General features: G+C 42.1%; 1 protein-coding gene across 1 annotated transcript in view; it reads right to left on the reverse strand.

Moving 5' to 3' along the window:
* oacyl (O-acyltransferase like) overlaps positions 1 to 25,479 on the reverse strand; it is a 29,210-nt gene extending 3,731 nt beyond the window's left edge. The window contains exons 1-8 of the mRNA XM_059988622.1: positions 25,377 to 25,479; positions 18,657 to 18,822; positions 13,407 to 13,486; positions 12,109 to 12,222; positions 11,099 to 11,225; positions 6,735 to 6,921; positions 3,593 to 3,735; positions 1,580 to 1,645 (exon numbers count right to left, since the gene is read on the reverse strand). Coding sequence (XP_059844605.1) covers positions 1,580 to 1,645; positions 3,593 to 3,735; positions 6,735 to 6,921; positions 11,099 to 11,225; positions 12,109 to 12,222; positions 13,407 to 13,486; positions 18,657 to 18,822; positions 25,377 to 25,414 — 921 coding nt within the window. The 5' untranslated portion in view covers positions 25,415 to 25,479. The remainder of the gene's footprint in view (positions 1 to 1,579; positions 1,646 to 3,592; positions 3,736 to 6,734; positions 6,922 to 11,098; positions 11,226 to 12,108; positions 12,223 to 13,406; positions 13,487 to 18,656; positions 18,823 to 25,376) is intronic.
* Between the last annotated feature and the right edge of the window lie 806 nt (positions 25,480 to 26,285).

Below are 26,285 nucleotides of genomic sequence, written 5' to 3' on the forward strand. Positions count from 1 at the left end.
CACGCCATGGACCCTTGCCATTAACTGAAGGGTCGTGGACCCCAGGTTGGGAACCCCTGGAACTCTGTTCTTTAGAACAGAGAAGAGGAAGAATTTGTTTAACCAGAGGCTAAAAATGTGGAATTCATGGCCAGAGATGGCTGTGGAGGCCATTTCATTAGGTACCTTAAAAGCAGAGGGTGATAGGTAAGGGTGTCAAAGGTTTTGAAGAAAAGGCAGGAGAATAGGGTTGAAAGGGAAAATAAAGCAGGCTATTTTCCCTGAATAACAGTGCAGATTCGATGGAATGAATGGCCTGATTCTGCTCCTGTGTCATATGGTCTTGATCTGAAACTACAACCGTCCACTTCCCTGCATAGATGCTGCCTCGCATGTTGAGTTCCTCCAGCATTTTATTTGTTGTTTCAAATTTCAGCATCTGCAGTCCCTTATAGTTCCATGAGGATACAGGTCCATTGCATATACATTTACTAATTATCATTGTTCATCTACTATCCTGTGCTTGTTGACTTGGTTTGCCTTTCAGTCCAGAAGCCGCTCAATTTTATATTTATTCCTATTTTCAAATTTGAAACAGCTCTGAGATCTCGCCCATCCTTGTCCGTGTAATATCTTACAACCCTTCAAGGTTCTGATATCTCTGAATTTTAACATATTTTCTCCAACTTAAATTCCTCCATCATCAGTGACCTTATCTTCATCTGCCAAGGTCATATGTTCAGGACGTCCATTTCAAAACCCTCACCCACAAAACTTTTCCAGCTGCTCTTATTTTCAATATAGAACATACAAAACAGTATAGGTCCTTCAACCCACGATGTTATGCTGATCTTTTAATCTACTCTAAGACCAATCTAACCTTTCCCTCCTATACAACCCTCCACTTTTTAATCATCCTTTTGCCTATCTATGGTTTCTTAGATGCCCCTAATATACCTGCCCTTGTCGCCACCCCTGGCAGGCATTCCACACCCTCACCACTCCCTGCCTAAAAAACATTCCTCTGACATCCCCCCTATATTTTCCTCCAATCACTTTAAAATTATGTCCCCTGGTATTAGCTATTTCCACCCTGGGAAAAGATCTTAGACTATCCATTTGACCTGTGCCTCCTATCATCCTGTACACCTCGACCATGTCACCTATCACTCTCCCTCACTCTAAGATAGAAGCCCTAGCTCACTAACCTATCCTCATAAGATGTGCCCTCTAATCCAGGCAGCATCCTGGTAAACCTTCTCTGCACTCCCTCTAAAGCTTAACATCTTTACTATAAAGAGACAATCAGAACTGAATACAATATTCCAAAGATGGTCTAACCAAGATTTTTTCCCCCTTATTTATTTAAGAACTTACTTTTCTGACCACACATTTGGCGAAAAGTCCTAATTTCTATTTCATTTAGAGGTACAGTGTGGAACAGGGCCCTTCAAACCCAACGAGCTGAACTGCCCAGCAACTAAACCATTCAATGCTATTCCAATCACAGGACAATTTGCAATCACCAATTAACCCTCCAGTAGGTGTGTCTCTGGACAGTGCGAGGAAACAGGAGCGTGGAAGAAGCCCAAATGCTTACGGGGAGAACATAGAAATTCCTTACAGACTGCACCGGAATTGAACTCTGGACTCTTGACGCCCCAAGCTGTAATAAGACCATAAGACATAGGAGGATTAGGCCAGTCAGCCCATCAAGTCTGCTTCACCATTTCATCCTGGCTTATCCATTTTCCTCTCACTCTCATTCTTCTGCCATTTCCCTGTAACCTTTGACGCCCTGTTCAATCAAAAACCTATCAACCTCCATCTTGAATTTTTTGAAGTGGTTACTAGGAAAGTTGATGAGGGTAAAGCAGTGGATGTTGCCTATATGGACCTCAGTAAGGCCTTTGACAAGATTCCACATGGAAGGTTAGTTAGGAAGGTTCAATCGTTAGGTATGAATATTGAAGTAGTAAAATGGATTCAACAGTGGCTGGATGGGAGATGCCAGAGAGTAGTGGTGGATAACTGTTGGTCAGGTTGGAGGCCGGTGACTAGTGGTGTGCCTCAGGGATCTGTACTGGGTCCAATGTTGTTTGTCATATACATTAATGATCTGGATGATGGGGTGGTAAATTGGATTAGTAAGTATGCAGTTGATAGGTGGCATTGTGGATAATTAAGTAGGTTTTCAAAGCTTGCAGAGAGATTTAGGCCAGTTAGAAGAGTGGGCTGAAAGATGCCAGATGGAGTTTAATGCTGATAAGTGTGAGGTGCTACATTTTGGTAGGAATAATCAAAATAGGACATAAATGGTAGGGTATTGAAGAATGCAGTAGAACAGAGTGATCTAGGAATAATGGTGCATAGTTCCCTGAAGGTGGAATCTCATGTGGATAGGGTGGTGAAGAAAGCTTTTGGTATTCTGGCCTTTATAAATCAGAGCATTGAGTATAGGAGTTGGGATGTAATAATAAAATTGTACAAGGCATTGGTGAGGCCAAATTTGGAGTATTGTGTACAGTTCTGGTCACCGAATTATAGGAAAGATGTCAACAAAATAGAGAGAGTACAGAGGAGATTTACTAGAATGTTACCTGGGTTTCAGCACCTAAGTTACAGAGAAAGGTTGAACAAGTTAGGTCTTTATTCTTTGGAGCGTAAAGGTTGAGGGGGGACTTGATAGAGGTATTCAAAATTATGAGGGGGATAGATAGAGTTGACATGGATAGGCTTTTTCCATTGAGTAGGGGAGATCCAAACAAGAGGACATGAGTTGAGAGTTAAGGGGCAAAAGTTTAGGAATATAACAAGGGGGAACTTCTTTACTCAGAGAGTGGTAACTGTGTGGAATGAGCTTCCAGTAGAAGTGGTAGAGGCAGGTTCGATATTGTCATTTTAAAAAAAATTGGATAGGTATGTGGATAGGAAAGGAATGGAGGGTTATGGGCTGAGTGTAGGTAGGTGAGATTAAGCATTCGGCACGGACCGGAAGGGCCAAGATGGCCTGTTTCCGTGCTGTAATTGTTATATGGTTATATAGTTAAATACACTCAATGACCTGGCCTCTACAGCCACTTGTGGCATTGAACACCACAGATTCACCACCCTCTGATTAAAGAAATTCCTCCTTATCTCCTTTCTAAATGGACATCTCTATATTCTGAGGTTGTGCCCCCAGTCTTAGACTCACGCACTATAGGAAACATCCCCTCCACATCCACTCTATTTAGGCCTTTCAACATTCAATAGGTTTCAATGAAAATGCCAGCTCCCATTCTTCTATTCTAAGGCTGTGCCCTATGGTCCTAGACTACCCTACTACAGGAAACATCCTCTCCACATCCATTCTATTATTCTATCTAGGCCTTTCAATGTTCAATGGGTTTTTAAACTCAGTGAGTACCGGGCCTCATATGTTAACCACTACTAACTGCTGTACAACTGTGTGTGGGCTTGTTTGCTCTTGTATAGCCATACATTGCAAGTTTTGAAGACAAAACTGTAAAAACTCTCCAGGACATCAGGATATGAATGCCAATTCTTATTGTAGTTGAAGATACACAAATAGTCCCAGAATCAAATCAGGAGAAATTATGGAATAACTCACCATGTTGATGTCTGTGTAATGAAGGAGTGTCTCCTGTAGCCCAGAATACATATCTATCACAGCAGGGTGTATCAGGAAACAGGCATAGCTGATATTGGCAAGGGGGATCCATAACTTGCTGGACAGAAAAGTACCAACAAACCCTAAGGGGAAAATTGATAAGAAATAAAACAAAGTAAGTTTGATTAATAGCTGTGATTAGACCAATTAACTTCCCAAATAAGAAACGTTTATCAGTCTTATTACTGGAATACTTGAACACTGTTTACTTAAACTGGGAACAACTGATGTGACCCAAGCTACATTTTTAAAATTCAAAATAAAACCCTAAGGTTCATTTTCATGCAGGCATTCACAGTAAATACAAAGAAACACTAAGAGTCAATGAAAACAAAGACAGACAAACAACCAGTGTGCAAAAGACAACAAACCCTGCAAATACAAAAAAAAACAAAATAATAACAATAAATACTGGGAACATGGGTTGTCGAATCCCTGAAAGTGAGTAGGTTGTGGAATCAGTTCAGTGTTGGGGTGAGTGAAGTTATTCTTGCTGGTTCAAGAGCCCAGTGGTTGAGGGGTAATAACTGTTTGCTAAACTTGAGCCTCCTGTACCTCTTGATTGATGGCAGCAGCGAGAAGAGAGCATGGCCTGGGTGGTGGTGGTCATTGATGATGGCTCTGCTCCTGCGACTGCGCTCCTTGTAAATGTGCTGAATGGTGGGGTGGGCTTTAGCTGTGATGGACCGGGCTGCATCTACTACTTTTTGTAAGCTTTCAGGCAGGACTTTTACCATTAGCTTTTCACCATTCATCTTTGCAGTCTTTGCAGTACTGTGCAAAGTCTTAGGCACATATATACTGCCAGGGTGTCTAATTTTATGTATTGCACTGTACTGCTGCCACAAGAAAAAACAAAAATTTCATGACATATGTGAATGATGATAAACCTTATTATGATATGGGTCTCTATTGAGGACTGAGAGTGGGAGGGGGGCACAGAGAGGGGAGGCATGGTTGGGAAAAGGGGAAGAAAGAGGGAAGGGAGCAGGAAGCACCAGAGAGACACTCTGTAATGATCAATAAACAATTGTTTGCAATCATATGACCTTGCCTGGTATCTCAGGACTGGGTGTGTCTGCACCCATGCCACCTGCCACCGCTGGCACTCCTTCTCTGCCACCTGTCCCTCAGCTTTACCAACATCATTTGCTCCTGCCAGATTTACAAACTTGCTCTCCCCACCATGTCGACAAATATAGTACAGTGCACTAGGAACTCTTGATATATTCATGTGCTGCAGACTTTTGCACAGTACTGTACATCGTAAGTACTCCACTATGCTTAAAATCTGACTAAATGTGACTTAACACATTGATGAAGGTAGAGCAGTAGATGTAGTGTATATGGATTTCAGCAAGGAATTTGACAAGGTATCCCATGCAAGGATTATTGAGAAACGAAGGGGAAATTACTTTGTAGATCCAGAACTGATTTTCCCAAAGAAGGCAAAGGGTGGGTGTAGACGGGTCATGTTCTGTATGGAGGTTGGTGACCAGTGGTGTGCCTCAGGGATCTGTTCTGGGACCCTGACTCTTCGTGATTTTTATAAATGATCTGGATGAGTAAGTGGAGGAATGGGTTAGTAAGTTTGCTGATGACACAAAGGTTGGAGGTGTTGGGGATAGTGTGGAGGGCTGTCAGAGGTTACAGCAGGACATTGATAGGATGCAAAACTGGGCTGAGAAGTGGCAGCTGGAGTTCAACCCAGATAAGGTGAGGTGGTTCATTTTGGTAGGTCAAATATGATGGCAAAATATAGTATTAATGGTAAGGCTCTTAGCAGTGTGGAGGATCAGAAGGATTTTGGGGTCCGAGTCTATAGGACACTCAAAGCTACTGCACAGGTTGACTGTGTGGTTAAGAAAGCATACCGTGCATTGGCCTTAATCAATTGTGGGATTGAGTTTAGGAGCCAAGAGGTAATGTTGCAACTATATAGGACCCTGGTCAGACCCCACTTGGAGTACTGTGCTCAGTTCTGGTCACCTCACTACAGGAAGGATGTGGAAACCATAGAAAGAGTGCAGAGGAGATTTACAAGGATGTTGCCTGGATTGGGGAGCATGCCTTATGAGAATAGTTTGAGTGAACTTGACCTTTTCTCCTTGGAGCGATGGAGGATGAGAGGTGACCTGATAGAGGCGCATAAGATGTTGAGAGGCATTGATCGTGTGGATAGTCAGAAGCTTTTCCCCAGGGATGAAATGACTAACACGAGAGGGCACAGTTTTAAGGTGCTTGGAAGCAGGTACAGAGGAGATGTCAGGAATAAATTCTTTTACGCAAAGAGTGGTGAGTGCGTGGAATGGGCTGCCAATGACGGTGGTGGAGGCGGATACGATAGGGTCCTTTAAGAGACTCCTGGACAGGTACATGGAGCTTAGAAAAATAGAGGGGTACGGGTAACCCTAGGTAATTCCTAAGGTAAAGATATGTTCGGCACAGTTTTGTTGGCCAAAGGGCCTGTATTGTGCTGTAGTTTTCTATGTTTCTATGTTTCAATGGTAACTGACAGATCTGTCTTTGCGGAGAAAGCCTATATTTGACACACAGAGGAGTATTTTCAATTAACCTCACTGGATGGAACCAAACCAGGAACACAAGATACAAGTTGTTGATCACCAGGACCCAAAAGGTAAAGATCATGGTAGGTCCTAATCCAGCAATAGCTTGCCTTCTTGGTCAGTTTCCTGGAGCAGAAATAGCTCATGGAAGAGGGCCTAATTTTGAAGTGATTGGAGAAATGTATAGGGGGAAAGTTAGAGTTAGATGTTTTACACAGAGAGTGGTGGGTGCATGGAACACACTACCACGGGTGTTGGTAGAGGCAGATACATTCGGGGCATTTAAGAAACACTAATATAGGCACATGGATGATAGTAAGATTGAGTCACTGTGAAGAGTCACTGTTAGATTGAATTTAGAACAAGTTAAAAGTTAAGCAAAATATTGTGGGCCAAAGGGCCTGTACTGTGCTGTAGCATTCCATGTTTTATGAATCGTAAGGTTAAAGATCTGATTGAAGTTTTTAACGGGTGAAGTATTGCTAAGGTCATTTGTTATTTTGTCATAATTGTACCTGCATGTCGTTCTTCACACACGAGTATGATCCAGCCTATGGCAGCTGCCCAGGCAATCCTGTGCAACGCTTGATAGAGCACAGGGGCCACAGAATATGACTCGACAGAGTCATCCAGTGCATAGCCCAGTGCAACTACTGCTGCCATTGTGGTCAGACAGCACAGCCATCCAGTAAGGGCAGAGGTCTGAAAAAGAGAGTACTTCTAGGTTGTTTTTGAGATCAAGATCAAGAAAATCAAGTTTATTCATCTGTTGTACATTGAAACATACAGCGAAATGAGCCATTTGCGTTAACACCCAACGCAGCTGAGAGTGTGCTGGGTGCAGCCCACAAGCGTCACCACACTTCCGCCGCTGACACAATATAGGCACAATGCCTGCCATTACAGCACAGAACACAATATACAACAAAACACGTTCCTGATCCCATCCACACACACATGTACAGTCCTTTAACTCCAGGACAGGCCATCTTCTTTGGCCTCCAACAATAGTGTTTTATCATTGTAACACATCATCATCATTATGTGCCGTGTCTTATGACGTGCATGATCATGACCTTGACAATGATTGTTCTTGGCAAATTTTTCTACAGTAGTTTGCCATTGCCTTCTTCTGGGCAGAGACTTTTACAGGACGGGTGACTCAAGCCATTTTCAATACAGTTCAGAGATTATCTGCCTGATGTCAGTGGTCGAATAACCAGGACTTGTGACATGCTCCACCACCACGTGCTCCCATGGCTTCATGTGACCCTGATCGAGGGGCTAAGTAGGTGCTACACTTTGCCCAAGGGTGACCTGCAGGCTAGCGGAGGGAAGGAGTGGCTGACATTCCTCTGGTAGAGACTCTGCCACTCTAATTGTAATACAGCATACATAAATTTAAGTGACAATAACAGTTTAGAATAGACATTAGAAAGTCCTAACCACTTTTCCAAAAATAGATGCTGAGCACCAAATAGCCTTAGACTTGGAGTCACCACAAAATCAGACCTGAGAGGAAAATCAAATATTGAAAGGCCTGGATAGTGTGAACATTGAGGGGACGTTTCCAGTGTGGCAAGGGTGTCTAGGACCAGAGGATACAGCCTCAAAATAGTTGAATGTCCTATTAGAATGTACATGAGGATGATCTTCTTTAGCCAGAGTGTGGTGAATCAGGGAATTTGTTGCCGCAGATGCCGTTGGAGGCCATGCCATTGGGTTGTACTTAAAGCAGAGGTCGATAGATCTTGATTAGTCAGGGTGTCAAAGGTTATGGGAAGAAGGCAGGAGAATGCAGCTGAGAGAGATACTAAATCAACCATGGAATAGCAGAGAAGATTCATTGGGCTGAATGGCCTAAGTCTGCTCCCATGCCATGGTCCTCTGATCTTCTGAAAAGAAAGCGGACAGAACAAAAAAAAAACAGCTCCCAATTTGGAACAGATATGAGAATGAAAACTAGAAAAGAAAGTTCAAAGCACAACTTCACAGGAAGTCTGTGATTGGCAAGGGAGTACCACAGCTCCAGTTACTGCTCGGCTTCCAGTGATAAGTGTGTAGTCTAGAAAATTAGCTTGAAGGATATTAAACAGATTGAAAACTATAATTAGATGATTGAACCAGCTAAAAATAGATTGATTGATTAAATAAATAAGTTCAAAGAAGGTAAAGAGAATATTCAGAACTTGATGGAGTATAGAAAGGATAAGCAGGAGAAAGGAAATGGCAAATCCTAACCACAGCTGAAGATCACAGACAACACACACAAAATGCTGGAGGAACTCAGCAGGCCAGGCGGCATCTATGGAAAAGAGTGCAGTCGACGTTTCGGGCCAAGACCCTTCAGCAGGACTGTAGGAGAAAGAAAGATGAGGAGGAGAGTTAAAAGTTGGGGGGAGGGGAGGGTGAAACACAAGGGCCACAGAGACAGTTAGGTGACTAGTTAGTGACCACAATCTTTCTTTTAGGTAAATAACAGAACAATCAAAATAATACTAAATAGATTTTAAATGAATTAGAATTTTTTTTCAGAATCCTCGTACTGATTATGGGTGCATGGCGTTAGGAAGTATTTTTAATGATGTGGAATAGAGAACTTTTACAATTGCCAGAAGGCACAGTATTAGGGCAAAGAATTAACTGAATTAACCACTTTAAACTAAGTTAAGGAAACAGTTCCTTCCTCAATGGATTGTGAGTCTTTGGAGAGCTGTACATGGCGACATACACACGATGGTGATTGATAAGTTCGTGACCTAAGGTAGAAGGAGTCAATTTTAGAAAACATAGTCTCCTCCTACATTTATACACTTAGTCCAGCGGTCATGGAGCATACAGATCCCTTCTTTGAAGAAGTCACCTCCAGAAAGTGGTCCACAGCAGGGACGATTGATAGGTTCGTAGCCTAAGGTAGAAGGAGATGAGTTATACAGCATGTAAGCACTATCTGAGAAAATGGACAACATCGGCCTTTGTGCAGTCATCCGCTACCTCGGGCTCAAGGGCTTATCACCCAAAGAGGATCAGAGGGACATGGTGGCAACACTAGGGGAGGGTGAAAAATAAATGTGCTCGGTTTTCTAAAATTGACTCCTTCTACCTTAGGTAATATATTCATCAATCACTCCTCGTATTAGGTGCACATTAATACAAATATCTAATCAGCCAATCTAGTGGCAGCAACTCAATGCATAAAAGCATGCAGACATGGTCAAGAGGTTCAGTTATTGTTCAGACCAAACACTAGATTGAGGAAGAAATATGAAATAAGTGACTTTGACTGTGGAATGATTGTTGGTGGTTTGAGTATCTCAGAAACTGCTGATCTCTTGGGGTTTTCATGCAGAGCGGTCTCTAAAGCTCACAGTTGAAGGACAGGCAATCTTCCAATCCTTCCTGGATGCAAGAAAGGTGAAGAATTGGCAGAGAAAGACAATCAGTCTTCCAATCTTTCCTGGAATCTAGAGTTTCTATGTAAACTTGTAAGTTTCTAGCATTTACACAGAATGGTACAAGAAACAAAAAACATCCAGTGAATGAAAGCACCTTGCTAATGTGAGAATTCAGAGGAGAATGGCCAGACTGGTTCAAGCTGACAACAGTAACTCAAATAACCACATGTTACAGCAGTGGTGTGCAGAGGAGTATCTCTGAATACGCAACACATTGAAGCTTGAAGTGGATGGGCTACAGCAGCAGAAGATCACAAACATACACAAGGATGTGATGCTGAGGCTTTATAAGGCACTGGTGAGGCCTCATCTTGAGTACTGTGAACAGTTTTGGGCCCCTCATCTAAGAAACGATATGCTGGCATTATAGAGGGTTCAGAGGAGGTTCATAAGGATGATTCCAGGAATGAAAGGATTATCATACAAGGAACGTTTGATGTCTCTGGGTCTGTACTCACTGGAATTCAGAAGGATGAGGAGGGATCTTGTTCAAAGCTTACGAATGTTGGAAGGCCTAGACAGCTGTATAAAGGATGCTTCCTATGGTGGGAGAGTCTAGGACAAGAGGGCACAGCCTCAGGATAGAGTGGCACCCTTTCAATACAGAGATGCAGAGTAATTTCTTTAGCCAAAGGGTGATGAATTTGTGGAATTTTTTGCTACATGCAGCTGTGGAGATCGGGTCGTTGGGTGTACTTAAGGAAGAGATTGATAGGTTCTTGATTGGACGTGGCACCAAAGGTTACGGAGAGAAGTCCGGGAACTGGGGATGAGGAGGAGATAGAAGAAAAGGATCAGCCATGATTGAATTTCGGAGCAGACTCAATGGGTTAGGTGGCCTAATTCTGCTCCTATGTCTTATGGTCTTATACATTCTGTGGCCACTTTATTAGGTACCTAGGACAGCTCACGTTCTCAGTTCTAAAGTCAGTTTTTATATACTAATGTCTACATGGACATTATCAATATTCATGATACGGGCACCATGGTAGCGTAGCAGTTAGCACAACACTATTATATTCCGGGGCTTCAGAGTTCGGAGTTCAATTCCAATGTCATCTATAAGGAGTTTCTATGTCACCCCCATGAAAATGCATGAGTTTTCTCCGGGTGCTCCGGTTTCCTCCCACAATCCAAAGATGTACTGTTTAGTAGGTTAATTGGTCATTGTAAATTGTCCTGTGATTAGGCTAGGATTAAATCAGGGACTGCTGGGCTGTGCGGCTCAAAGGGTTGGAAGGGCCTATTCTCTGCTGTATCTCTAAGTGAATAAAAATATTTAAATAACTATGTAGTCCAACTTCCGCTAAGACATATTCAATCATTTTCAAATATTTATATGGAACTATTCATACTACTCAGGCCCAAGCCAAAGTTAGTCATCGACCCTTTTTTCTCGATTTTTTTTGTCTTAAAGTAAATACCTTGGTCAGCAAAGGACCTTTTCTGTGATGCAGTAAAATGCCCAACATGATTCCAATTAAGAATGGACCATAGCGACAATAAGGCTTTACGTAGTATTGAGTGTTGTATACTTCATATGAAAGCAATCTGAAAATAAATATTATGCACTGCTTAGTAATAGACAATGATACTGAGACAAATTATCAAATTAAATCATTGTGGGTGAAGGGTCACTGTTCAAAACTTACATACTTTAATATGAGAGACTTCAAAATTAATCTGATAGACCCTTGTAATGTAATACTTTAGTTTAGAGTACATTCCAAGAGCTACCTATTCAAGAACATACACTTTATTAGGTACAACTGTCTACTGTCTACAACAGTGCTGGTTTTGACACTTCTGAACTTCTGTCAGTGACCCAATCTGATGGCATGAATATCGATTTCTCCTTCTGGTAAAAAAAATTCCCTCCCCCTCTGGCCTATTACTTCTTCTCACCTACCTGTCACCTCCCCTTGGGTCCCCTCCTCATTCCCTTTCCCTTATTGTCCACTCCCCTCTCATATCAGATTCCTTCTTCTTCTTCTGCCCTTTATTTATCCAACTCATGTAGCTTCATCTATCACCTTCTAGTTATACTCCTTCCTCTCCCCCTGCCTTTTTATTCTGGCATTTTTCCCTCTCCTTTTCAGTCCTGAAGAAGGATATTGACCCAAAGTGTCAACTGTTTACTCATTTCCATAGATGCTGCCTGACCTGTTGAGTTCCTCCAGCATTTTGTGTGGGGTTCTACAGATGCTGGTCTGGGCCTGAAAAGTCAGTTCTTTATTTGTTTCCATAGATGCTGCCTGACCTGACAAGTTCTTTCAGCATTTTGTGTGTGTTACTAAAACATTGTATAACACTTCTATAAACAAAGACTGCAGAAATGTTATCAGCACTCACGAAGCAATCATCTTTTGATATTAATGAAGGGGATATCTAGGCTTTACACTATTACCAAGTCCTGCAGTAGTCCGGTATTTACCTGGCATCGAAGTGAAGTCCAACTGGCAACTTGAAGAACCATGAGACGAAAGCAGTAACAATAACACAGGTCATCAAGAGAAATCCTGCCAGGGCAAACATAAGCATTCTGTTCCTAAATAGAAATAGACATTTACATGTTACTTCATGTTGGTGAGAGATGGGAATGACATTCACTTCCATCTACTAACCATAGGACAGAATGGTACAGGAACAGTCTCTTCAGCCCACAATGTCATGCTAGACCAATTGAATTAGTAATCAAATGGCCAACTAAACTAATCCCTTATGTCTACATGATGTCCTTATCTTGCCATTTCCCTCACATTTATGTGCTTATCTAAATGTCCCTTAAACTAACCCAGGCAGTGTGTTCCAGGCATACCACCTCTCTATGTAAAAACACTTGCCCCTCACATCTCTTTTGAAATTAGCCCTTCTCACCTTAAATGCGTGCCCTCTGGTATCAGACATTTCAACCCTGGGAAAAAGATACTGTCTGTCTACTCTATCTATGCCTCTCATAATCTTATAAACCTCTATCGGCTCTCCCCTCAACCTATGCTGCTCCAGAGAAAATAACCCATGTTTGTCCAACATCTCATTCTAGCATATGCCCTCTAAACCAAGCAACATCTTCGTAAACCTCTTCTACAAGTTACTATCAAGAAAGTTTTTTGAGATCTGTTCACTTAATCTTAAATAAAGAGATTCTACTAAGTTTTCTTTCCCTCTTTGGATGATTTTCCAAGAAGCAGCGGGGGCTGTGGGGAGATCTTATAAAGGGTTATTAGATTATTGGAGGCATAGATAGAGTAGACAGACAATATCTTTTGGCAAGGGTTGAAATGTCTGATACCAGAGTATCACCATGCATTAAAGGTGAGAGGGGATCATTTCAAAGGAGATGTGAGGGGCAAGTTTTATTTACACAGATTGTGGTGGGTGCGTTACCTGGGGGTGGTGGTAGAGGCATAAACATTTGGGACTGTTAAGAGACATCTAGATAGCTGCATGAATGTGAGGAAAATAAAAAGATGTGAACACTGTGTAGGTAGAGCAGATTAACATAGATGCCCTTTCAATTACTAAATTAATTGGTTTGGCACAATATTGTGGGACAAAGGGCCTGTTTCTGTGCTGTATTTTTCTATGTAAACAATATATGTTTCGATGTATATGTGACAAATAAAAAGCTAATTCCTTTATCTTCAAATACCATTTAATTACTTTTCAAGCTTATTAATGGAGGACCCTCAGTGGAACATCCTAGGAAGTGAGTAAATAATAAACACTCACCTGTGGAGGAGCAAAATGAAGAACGGAGTTGTGATATGAAACTGAAAGTCATTTGCAAGGTACCATGTCCAACCCATGCACTGCAACGACAGATTTGTCCCAGTTATTTCGTGTCAGAAAGGGACCTTTATGTTTCTTTTACGTCTTTGGGTATTGCTGACAAGCCATCCTGCACCTACGTGGAATGTGACCTCTGTAAGTGCAGAGGCACCTTAGTGTAGCAGTTACCGTAATGTTATTACAGCGCCAGTGATCAGCTATCAGGATTCAATTCCCACCATTGTCTGTAAGGAGCTTGTACATTCTCCCCATGACCCAGGGATTTCCTCCCACATTCTAAAGACGCACAATATCACACAAACACATACAAATGGTGGGCCGGCTATGTTGGTGCCAGAAGCATGGTGACACTTGCAGGCAGCCCCACCCCGCCCCCCACATCCTTGTACTGTGTTAGTCACTGACTACATAAAGCATTTTTGATGTTTTGTGTAAGTTTTGATGTTTCGATGTACAAACATGTGCACGCAACAAATAAAACTAAACTAATCTTTAACTTTGGAATGGATCACAAATTCTGCAGGTTCCTAACCCATCATGGAAAGCAATTCTGACAGAGAAGATTGCAGGCTCTCGATCGGACCGTCTCCACAGACTGAAAGGAAGTTGAGACAATTTAGAACATAGAGCTGTACAGCACAGTTAGGGCCCTTTGGCCCACAGTCCTGCACCAACCTATTTAACCTTACTCCACAATCAATCTAACCCCTTCCTTCCACACTGCCCATAACCCACCATTCTTCTTATGTCTATCTCTTAAATGTCCTAAACACAAGAAACTATGCAGATGCTATAAATCTTGAGCAACACACACAAAATTCTGGAGGAATGCAGCAAGTCAGGCAGCATCTATGGAGGGGAATAAACAGTCAATGTTTTAGACCAAGAGTAGTGTAGTAAACAAGTACGCCACTAGTATAACAAAATGGCAGCAAAAGCAGATAAGATTGATTTGCAAAAGAGAGAGAGACAGAGAGATATCTGACTGAGTGGGTATGCAAGTCGATGGTCTGGGCACGGGTCAGTGAGACTAGGCAGATTACAAGTTTGGCATAGACTAGATGGGCTGAAGGGCCTGTTTCTATAAAGAACATATGTATGTACATCAGACTTTAGAATTTAGTATTATTATTGGGGCTCACTCATATTTAAGCCAATGTAACTTGGGGAAGACCTGTATAACTAGCAGAAAAATACTAAGGGGTGGGGTGGGTAACAGGAGCTTTTGTTGTGTAAGGTGTTTTGAACTGTTTTACAATTCATCAGGACTTTGAACTGAGAGACTACACATGTACTCATGCAAATGCCCATTGTCTGAAGTACATAGAGTCATAGTACATTACAGCACAGAACCAGGCTCTCCACCCTTCCAGCCTACGCCTAACTGTTAATTTATCTTGTCCCATTGACCTTCATCTGGAGCACAGCCCTCAGAACCTACCCAAACTTCCCCTTTCATCTGCTTTTATAACATTCATATGAAAATCCCGACAGCCCTCAATAAATGCAGCTACATTCATAATGGTGACTTAAGCTAAAGATCAAATGGTACTAAACATTTATATGATAAGCACCACACTCAAAATGGAATTGAATAAACAGTTGGTGTTTCTGGCCGAGACCCTTCATTAGGATTGGAAATGAAGGGGGAAAGAAGACGAATAAGAAGCTGGGGGGAGGGGAAGGAAGACAAACTAGAAGGTGATAGGTGAAGCCAAGTGAGTGGGGGAGGGGATGAAGTGAGAAGCAGGGAAGTGATAGGTAGAAAAGGTCAAGGGCTGGAGAAGAAGGAATTTGATAGGAGAGGAGAATGGACCGTGGGATAAAGGGAGGGAGAAGGGACACCAGAAGGAGATAGGCTGGTAGGAGAAGGGAAGAGGGAGCCAGAGTGAGGAATGAAAGAGGAGGGAACGAGAAGGAAGAGAGGTAAAAATTAGTAGAAGTTAGAGCTGGACGTTCATGCTATCATATACCTAGACAGAGTATGAGGTGTTGCTCCTCCAACCCGAAAGTGATTACTGTATATAATTGTATTATACAGTGATTATATGCTCCAATTACTCTCATGTAATCAAAAGTAATTTGCATATGATTCAGAGATGTGATCGAAGGCAAAACAAATGCAATATCCATCCTATTTTCTTAAAAACCTATAAACACTTGAACTGATATCCTCTGCTGCTCAGTGTCGGCCATGGATATTGGCCAGCTGTCAACACGATATGCAATGTAGTACACAAGCCTGTTCAGTACAAAATGGAGAGCAAACTGTTGCCCCTGTAGCAGGCTCCCCCTCTCCACACATCCGGTGAACAGCAGAGACCGATACACTTTGGCACGAGTAGCTTCGTAGGAGTTGCCAGTCAACATTTAACTCAACAGGGGACAGCTTCAGGGACTCCAGTTCTGGATTTTTCCTTGGAATATACTCCCAAAGTCTTCTCCATGAATAGGTATAGACATAAGGCAGCAGAGGTTTGAGATTTTCCCTGAAGGAAACCATGTTGACCTTGTACTATCTTGTCCTGTGTCACCAAGTACTCCAATACCTCATCTTTAACAATTGACTCCAACACCTTCCCAACCACTGAGGTCAGGCTAACTGGTCTATAATATCCTTTCTGCTGCCTTCCTCCTTTCTTAAAGAGTGGAGTGACATTTGCAATTTTCCAGTCCTCTGGCACCATGCCAGAGTCCAATGATTTTTGAAAGATAATTTCTAATGCCACCACAATCTCTAACGCTACCCCTTTCAGAACTCTAGAGTGCAGTTCAACTAGTCCGGGTAACTTATGTACCTTTAGGTCTTTCAGTTTTTTGAGCACCTTCTCTCTTGTAATTGTAACTGCACCCACTTCTCTTCCTTCACACACTACAACATCGGGCACACTACTAGTGTCTTCCACAGTGAAGACTGATGCAAAATACTCAGTTAGTTTATCGGCCACATGTGAAGGACTGGTTGTCAGAGGCTATTGGAGACACATGCCATTGGGAGCATTTAGCAGGTAGTGAGAGATTATCCCCACTAATACTCCTGGCTATAACAACCTTACGGAACCTAAGCTCGACAACATTGTATTTACTGTACATTCAGTTATTGTCCCAATGTTTACAAGTGGTGGGAAAATGCAATGAGTTGCTGAAAGGCGCAAGAAAATCAGCAATTTCTGTTGCTTCAATGTCTCCCTAATTTAATGGCAAGGACTTGATTATACACACTGAAGCTGGACATCCAGAGCAACACACACAAAATGCTGAAGGAACTCCACAGATCAGGCAGCATCAATGGAGGAGAATAAACAGTCAACATTTTGGTCTGAGACCTTAATCAAACCTTCATTATTTTTTCTTTATGTGGGGATCGGTAGGAGCAGTAGTAACTAGATGGAGGTTGGCTGCCATTATGACAATGGATAAGAGAGAGAGCCAGGTCCTTCCTTCATCATGCTAGAGGACCTAAACTCAACTTTATTTTTCTGTCAACTTTTCCCAGCCTTAAGAAACCTGTACAACAACTGTTCGTATACTTGTACATCAAGTTCTCAATTACACTCCATAGTAGTGTAACGGTTAGCACTCCACTATTACAGCTTAGGGCATTCTGGAGTTTGGAGTTCAGTTCCAGTGCTGTTCTGTAGGAGTTTCTGTTCCTCTTCCCCATGGAATGTGTGGATTTTCCCTGGGTGCTCCAATTTCCTCCCACAGTCCAAGAACATATTGGGTAGGTCAATTGTCCCGAGATTAGGTTAGGGTTAATTGGGGTTGTGGCATTGCTGGACTGGCGTGGCTCGAAGGGCAGGAGGGACCTACTCCGTGCTGTATCTCTGAATAAAATAAATAACCCCAATTTAAATGCGCTGATGAAGCTTCCATGGCCGATCTGGTTACAGGTTCTACTGCTGTTAATATCGCGGCAGATATTTACACACTGGTAGGTGATGCGCCTCACACTTAATTCATTTTAACCACACCCAGACTCTTCTCTAATTTGCCATGTACAACATACGTGCTAAACCCATTATCCTCCCCAAGTGTTTGACTGCTGGTGGAAATAGAGCCCGTGAAATGTCTAATACCAGAGGGTTCTAATATCTAAGAGCCTTCAAGAGGTTTTTAGTTTGGTACTAGACCGATCTAAGAGCCTCATGAATGCTTGTATCACATTTGCTTCAATAAGTTCAAATGAGATGTACAGAACAAGTTACTTACCAAGAGGGTGCTGGTGACGACAAGTACGATACGCATGTTCAAGAGCTCTTAGATATGTACATGAAAGTACTGAGAATGGAGGGTTGTGCAGGCAGGAGTATTTGATTACTAATTTAATTAGTTCAACACAACATTGTGGGTTGAAGGCCCTGTTCGTCTGCTGTACTGTTCTATGTTCTAATCACACTATTATTAGAAACAGAAAATGCTGGAACACTTTGAAGGTCAGACAGCATCATCGAAAGGTTGAAAAGGGCCTTGGCCCAAAACGTCAAATAATTATTCATTTCCATAGATGCTGCATTTTCTGAGTGTTGTTCTGGATTTCCAGTATTTGCAGAATCTCTTGTGTTTATCATCAAAAGGATCTGTAGCAGCAAAATTGATCCCAAATCTAAACAAAACAATTGCCGCAAGCCTGCGATTACTTTATTAGCAACTCGCAAGCATACAATTAAGCATTATTGGGCGTTATCTCAAAAGTCAATGAAGATATGACCTCTGCGGTCCCGCCACAAACTGCCACAAAATAAGCACGAATACACAACTTCGCTTTTACCACAACCCCCACTAAAGCAACTAGTTAGCACAATACACATATAAACAGAAAACACACACACAAAATGCTGGAGGAACTCAGCAAGCCAGGCATCATCAATGGAATGATGGAGGAATAGACGCTGTCTGGCCTGCAGAGTTCCTCCAGCATTTGATGTGTGTTGCTTGAATTTCCACCATCCACAGACTTTCTCTTGTTTATGAATGGATAAGCATAGGTGACATGGTTCCTACAGGATCTTTGACTCCAAGTGCTAACTCCAAATCTCTCCTGATGCTGCCTGAACTGTTGAATGTTTCCTTTTTATTTCCAGCGCCTTCAGTCTTTTCATTTCTTCAATATACATATATTAGCTTACCATGTGTGGAAAAATGAACAAAAATGATAAAACTTTTACATTCTACGCTGAAAATACCTACATGTTGGTCAATCAAAACGAAGTTGTTAATAAACAGCAGATTTGTCCACCAAGACCTTCTGCATTTATCCAAGAGTGACTTTGGAACTTCTCCCAGGGACTTCCATGGAACAAGCGCATACATCCCAATGAGTAAGCACATGGTGTACATGTAAAGCGGAAGAATTCTGGAAACAACAGAACAGAATCATTATTAATTTAATTTTTAAATGCACACAATTTATTTACATTTTACAACAACAAAGCCACAAAGGAGAGAATACAATGCGTTCCTTCCAGTATGTCACTGCCAACAAGACCATATGACATAGGGGCAGATTTAGGCCATTCAGCCCATTGAGTCTATTCCAACATTTCATCATGGTTGATTTATTACCCCTCTCAACCCCACTTTTCCTGCTTAAATTTCCAAAGAGTACAAATGCCAAAACAAAGGCAAAATGAAAACAGTTCATTACTTTCACATGGTCAATACACACAAAATGACTCAGAATGAGAATCAGGTGTGATATCACTGCCATATCAAAGCTCTCGTCCCAAAATGTTGACTGTTTGTCATAGATGCAGCCTGACTTACTGACTTCCTCAAGAATTTTGTGTGCGTTGCTCAAGATTTTCAGCATCTCCAAAATCTCTTGCGTTTATGATTTACTCTTGCAAGGTGTTGTACATTATGCTACTGTATGTAACAACATTCTCTTACCATTTGTACAAGTATCCATATCTCTTAAAATGATCCCTTTACATTTTGAAGTAAAGTACTGTACTGTGCAAAGGTCACATATATAACTAGGATGCCTAAGCCATTTACACGGTACTGTATTTGTCAACGTGGAGTGGAGAGCGAGTTTGTAAATCTGGCAGGAGTAAAGGATTTTGGGGATGGTGATGATGGAGTGCCATGGGAGAGGTGTCGGACAGGTGGCAGACAAGGAGTGCAAGGGATGGGAGAGTGGCAGGGTGCAGACACACCCGGCCCTGAGACACCAGGCAAGGTCATTTGATTCCAAACAATTGGATCATTGATCGTTACAGAATGTCTCTTTTGTGCTTCCCGCTCCCTCCCCTCTCCGTTCCCCTTTTCCCAACCATGATTCCCTTCTCCCTTTCCCCTTCCCTTTCTCAGTCCACAATAGAGACCCATATTAGGAGGTATATTAGCATTGTGTTTAGCACAACACTTTACAGTACCAGCGACCAAAATTCAATTCCCGTGCTGCCTATAAAGTGTTTGATAATTTTCCCTGTGACCTTGTGGGTTTCTTTCAGGTGTTCAGTTTCCTCCCACAGCCCAAAGACATTCCAATTGGTAGGTTAATTGGTCATTGTAAATTGTCCTGTGATTAGGCTAGGGTTAAATTGAGCGTTACTGAGTGGTGCAGATCGAAGGGATGGAGGACCTAGTCCGCGCTGTATCTCAATAAAATAAAATGTAAAACATTAAAAAAATATCAGAATCAGGTTTATCATCACTCACAAAAGTCATGAAATTTGTTTTTTTTTTGTGTGGCGGCAGTGTAGAGTATATATAAAACTACTAGATTACTGTGCAAAAGACTTAGGTACTCTAGCTGTATGTATGTGTGCCTAAGACTTTTGCACAGTACTGCATATGTCTTACAAATGTTCCTTACGCATTTTGAAATAAAGTCCGCCTATCATCGAGCAACAATTTTCACAGCCTACGGCTCTTCAGTGAAACCTCTTTCCTGAGGCAACACTTATACCTCGGACCTGACATTGTGTTCATTCTAATTAGAAAATCTTAAAGAAGGCCACCACAAATATAACAGATATATAAAGCATCATGATTAGTGCTGACAGTTGTACCTATTCCTGTCATAGTTTGCTGTGGTAATATATGATTATTATAATCTTTTTAATTAGCAGAACTAATTTCAGTTTACTTTGCTTTTTCTGATCTACCTCACCCAGGGGGACATTTGCTGCCAGAATTCAAGATTCCTTTATTTATCACGTGTACATCGAAACATACAGTGAAATAAGTCACTTGTATCAACAACCAACAAACTTGAGGGGTGGTTGTTAATGGATGCGATGCATTTCACTGTATGGAAGTTGAATTTTGGCAGAATATGCATGGTAACAGCAGGGGTGCGCTGGGGGCAGCCCACAAGTGTCGCCACACATTACACAGCTTACCCACAATGCTCAGCAGGGTAACACAGCCAATTAATAATTTTAGCGTGAGTGGACATGAGTAGAAGGTAGTGATACAGTATATTTGTTTCATAGGTTACAAAAAGAAATGTAAACATTTAAATTTACATTAAAAAATTAATATATTCTAATAATTATTCTTTCATTTTGGAAATCCTGAAACAAAAACAAAATTAACTAGGAATTTTAAACAGGATGTAAAGTTTGGGTCATTCCCATGTAAATATCGTTCAGAAGATAATAAAGATTTAAGGATTAAACTTTAGCTTTGTCACATGTACATCAAAACATGAAGTGAAATGCACTGTTAGCATCAAATCAAATCAGTGACTATTTCTGAGCAGCCTATAAGTGTCACCACACACTTCCACAACCAACATAACATGCTCACAGCTCACTAACCCTAACCTATACATCTTTAGGAGGAAACTGAAGCACACGAAGGAAACGTGATGTTTTAATTCCTTATCTACATGATATTTTCATAGCCTCACACTTGATTTCATTGTTCGCTCATCCCATTGTAGAGGAGATCACACTGAACATGTGCATCAAATAGTTAGTGTTCTGCAATCTGGGCTAATCCTATTGCCAGTTGTCAGTGAAATGAGCAACAAGCACACTTAACTCTTTAATATTGCAGCCAAAGTCTATTCAGAAACAAGACAGCTAGAATTTTTAAGTTCTACTGTATATTCAAATTCAGTTTTATACATTATGGTTTCCTGCATCATTTGGTTTCATGTTAAAAGACACAGTTACTAAATATAATTTCAATAATATTGATGAAAGTATCAGTGATACTGAAAGTATCAGTATATTATGAACCATCATGATCCTGAAGATTTAACTATGGTGTATCTTCGGTCACTACTATGTCTGTTGTTCAGCAAGATGTGTGCTCAAGCGTCGGTTAATGGTTTAAACACATCTTCTTGGGTTAACATTTCAAACTCACTAGAATTTAGAAGATTGAGGGGGGATCTTATTGAAACGTATAAAATTCTAAAGGGATTGGACAGGCTAGATGCAGGAAGATTGTTTCCAATGTTGGGGAAGTCCAGAACAAGGGGTCACAGTTTAAGGATAAAGGATAAAGCCTTTTAGGACCGAGATGAGGAAAAACTTCTTCACACAGAGAGTGGTGAATCTGTGGAATTCTCTGCCACAAGAAACAGTTGAGGCCGGTTCATTGGCTATATTTAAGAGGAAGTTGGATATGGCCCTTGTGGCTAAAGGGATCAGGGGGTATGGAGAGAAAGCAGGTACAGGGTTCTGAGTTGGATGAACAGCCATGATCATACTGAATGGCGGTGCAGGCTCGAAGGGCCGAATGGCCTACTCCTGCACCTATTTTCTTTGTTTCTATGTTTAAACTGCTTTGATGGTTGTTCAAACAAATGTTCTTTCAATGTGACACTAAATCAAGCATGGATCTACAGTATTTTCATGTAATTTATTTGGGGTGGATGGGTTGCCTGGGGGAGGGGTAACATCTCTGGTGAAGGGGCTTGTTGTGTCCATTCCAGGCCAGCTCACTCACCTTTGGTCCTCACCGGATGCTCAACTCTAACCTGTGGCTCCAGGTAGTGGCCAGAGGCCAGTACACCACTTCAGCAGACAGGCTAAACCAGGCGAGGGTACCTAACAGCCTCGTACCCAGGTGGGATCAGGGCAAAGCCTGTCCTAGCATGCGAAGTCCGCTCCGGAAGACTGGGCAGATGGGATCTACAGTGAGATCCAACACCAGGAGGGCAGTCCTGCAGCACTCCGTGAAGAGCAAAGGACATGACAAGGCACAGAGGACGTCAGAGATGTCACTGCAACCAAGGAAGAGCCCAGTTTGTGACACTTGTTCGTGCCACTGGACCTGGACTTCTGAGGTTGAGAGAGTGGAACTGCCCCTGTGCAATGGCTTTGCCAAAACTCTTTTGTCATTATCAGACATGACGGACAACCACCACAGTTTTATTTACTAAAAATGAGAATAGTTTTACTGATATCTACATCTCAAGCTACATTACCAAAACTCTTTACCTCGCTGTCCACCTTCCTGTTACTTGTGGAACCCTGCTGCCTGTGAACTGGTTGCATTGTCCACCATTAAATACAGTAATTACACAAAAGGTAATTTTAACTTTATGATGAGATGAAAAGTACTATTTAAATATGCTGTATGTTCTGTCTTTTTTTATTGCTTTGCATAATTATGTGCAGTTAATTAATAGATGTTCTTGAGCAGTGATCGAAAATAATTCAGAACTACAGAAGTTGAGAGCAATTATTGTTCATTCAGCCACGGCAGGTCTAATTACAGCATATGGCGTAGGTCTGTAATGACAACCTTAGCAAATTTTCAGAAAATGTTACATGTGTTAAGTCTGTAGGTTCTGCGGGAGATTGGTGGGCTATGACCTAGTTAGAATCTGCGTCTCTCCTATAATTTCACAAAATACAGAAAGAGGTTTGGAATTTTCACTTGGAAACCAAATGCAGAAGTATAAAATGCAATAATAGTGACATTGGGGACAGTAAGCAACAGCCTTGAAAAGTTACAATAATTTAAGGTGATTTCTGTAGCCTCGAATGCCAAAGGTTAATGGCTAAGAGGATGGCACCCCAATGAATGGGGATATTAGTTTTATTTCCAGTTTATTTATTTATTTAGAAATAGAGTGCAGTAACAGGCCCTTCTGACCCAACAAGCCCACACTGCCAATTTGCACTCATATGACCAATTAATCTAGTAACTTATATGTCTTTGGAATGTGGTAGGAAAGTGGAGCACCCGGAGAAAACCCACACGGTTACAGAGAGAACGTACAAACTCTTTAGAGACAGTGGCAAAATTGAACCTGGGTTATTGGTGCTGTAATAATGTTACTCTACCCACAATGCAACTGTGGCACCCTATTTTGTGGAGTGAAGCTGAAATATTTGAATTTCACTGTGATTGATCAATGCTGGCTGAACATTTCAAGATGAATTAGATTTGAGAAAAATCCCAATAAAGATCTTCATCTACTTTTTGAATACAGGAAGTCCATACCTGTTAAAAAAGTTAAGGTAAATCAAAAACCCTTGTCTCATTCCCACACCAAAATATTTGTCCACAGTCTCCTTCACTGCCAGGTTAAAGCTAGGTGCAGATTAGGCAACAGTACTTTATATTCCACCTTGGTTCCACAACCCATTGGGAAGAATATTGAATTCTTTAACCTCTGGTAACCTGTCCCCTCTGCCTCTCCTCCACCAACTTTTATCCTCCAGATTCTACTGGCCCCTATTCACCTGATCTCTGTCTCCTGCCCCACCCTCTTCATCTGCCCATCACCCACATTTTCTTTTCACTGGTTCCCCTTCCCATATCCTTCCCTTTACTCCAAGTTCCACCATCTTTTCTTATCAGGTTCCATCTTCTTCAGTTCCTTGTCACTTCCACCTATCATCTTCTGGGTTCTGACATCATTTCCACTCTCCTCCCTCTTTCCCTTACTTGCCTGTCACCTCTCTCGCCTGGATCAACCTGTCATCCACCTGCTCTTGCCTGACTCCTTCACACCCTCAACACAGACAAAATGCTGGTGGAACACAGCAGGCCAGGCAGCATCTATAGGGAGAAGCGCTGTCGACGTTTTGGGCCGAGACCCTTCGTCAGGACTAACCGAAAGGAAAGATAGTAAGAGATTTGAAAGTAGAGGGTGGAGGGGGAAATGCGAAATGATAGGAGAAGACCAGAGGGGGTGGGATGAAGCTAAGAGCTGGAAAGGTGATTGGCGAAAGTGATACAGAGCTGGAGAAGGGAAAGGATCATGGAGGACTCAGGAGAAAGAAAGGAGAGGGGGTGGGGAAGCACCAGAGGGAGATGGAGAACAGGCAAACAACTAAATAGGTCAGGGATGGAGTAAGAAGGGGAGGAGGGGCATTACGAAGGGTCCTGATGAAGGGTCTCGGCCCGAAACGTCGACAGCGCTTCTCCCTATAGATGCTGCCTGGCCTGCTGTGTTCCACCAGCATTTTGTATGTGTTGTTGTTTGAATTTCCAGCAGCTGCAGATTTCCTCGTGTTTGCTCCTTCACACCCTCAACCTTTTTAAACTGCTATCTCCCCTCTTTCTTTCCAGTCCTGACAGAGGGTCTTAACCAGAAGCATTGATTGTCTATTTCCTTCCATACAGGCTGCCTGACTCACTGAGAACTCCCAGCTCCTCTGTGTGTTACTTCAGAGTTCCACCATCAGGAGTCTCTTGTGTTCCCAGGAAAAGAGGAGATTCTGGATTTTATTAGTAACCATACACATTTGTTGCATCATTTTTTTTTTGTTTCACTTACCTAGAATCATGGCGATGACAAATAAATCGATATTTTAGGTGCAGATTCCTCAGTAAGAGTCTCTGCTGATAGGAAAGGATGTCTATTTTTGAACATAGTACAGTACAGGCCCTTCAGCCCACAACATTGTGCCGGCCTTTTAACCTACCTCAGGGTCAATCTAACCTTTCCCTCCGACATAGTCCTCCATTTTTATATCATCCACGTACCTTTCGAAGAGTCTCTGAAATGTCCCTAATGTGGGCATGCTCCTCAAGTAACCTCCGACAACCAACTGGCCTTCATGTGTAGCTTAGCTACTAAGCCCAACAGAACCATTTCTATTGACAGGAAAATAGGCAATTGCAGGTTACTGGCACCTTAAAACCAGTCGCTTTGGGCAGATGGGGCTCATTAGCCGAGGTTGGCAGCTCATTTGGGAAAAGGAAAGCTCTGATCTCAAACCTCCGCTGTCCTGTGGTTATACCCACTCATGGGGAAGACTTCAGGAATAAATTCCAAGGTAGAAGTACGAAGCTGGTGACCCTGGAGCAACCCTGAGTTCAATGCGGTCTGGTAACTTCTGCACCGCCGTTGGTGCCAAGCTGTATCGGACTCTGCAGTTTGTCAGCTGTGTGGAGAGGGGGAGCGTGCTACATGGACAACAGCTTGCTCTCCATGTCATACTGAGCTGGCCGGTGTATCACGTAGACAGTAAGGACTCAACATCCACGGTTGATCTCAACCAGTAGAGGGCCTCCTCCTATCCAAGAATCTCTTAAACGTCTATTATCTTAAATTTATGCTCTCTTATATTAGCAATCTTCACCCGGGGTGAAAGTCACTAGACGTCCACTCAATCTATGCCTCTTATCATTTTACAGAGTCAATTGGTATGCTGGTCTTTTACTGAACTCGAAAACATGGGCTTCTAGATTTTCTTCACATCAGACCCCTTGAACTTGTAATTTTCAGCTGTTTGCACAATCTCTTTTTAAGTGCCCCATGTTTATTTTTAAGTGATTAGGAATTTGCTGTAACCCCTCCCCCCTCCCGTTTTCACCTACCACTTACCTTGTACTTCTTTCCCCCCCCCCTCCGTCCCCCACCTTCTTACACCATCTTCTTGTCTTTTTTCT

The sequence above is a fragment of the Hypanus sabinus genome, chromosome 14, assembly GCF_030144855.1.
Source record: "Hypanus sabinus isolate sHypSab1 chromosome 14, sHypSab1.hap1, whole genome shotgun sequence".
NCBI lineage: Eukaryota > Metazoa > Chordata > Chondrichthyes > Myliobatiformes > Dasyatidae > Hypanus > Hypanus sabinus.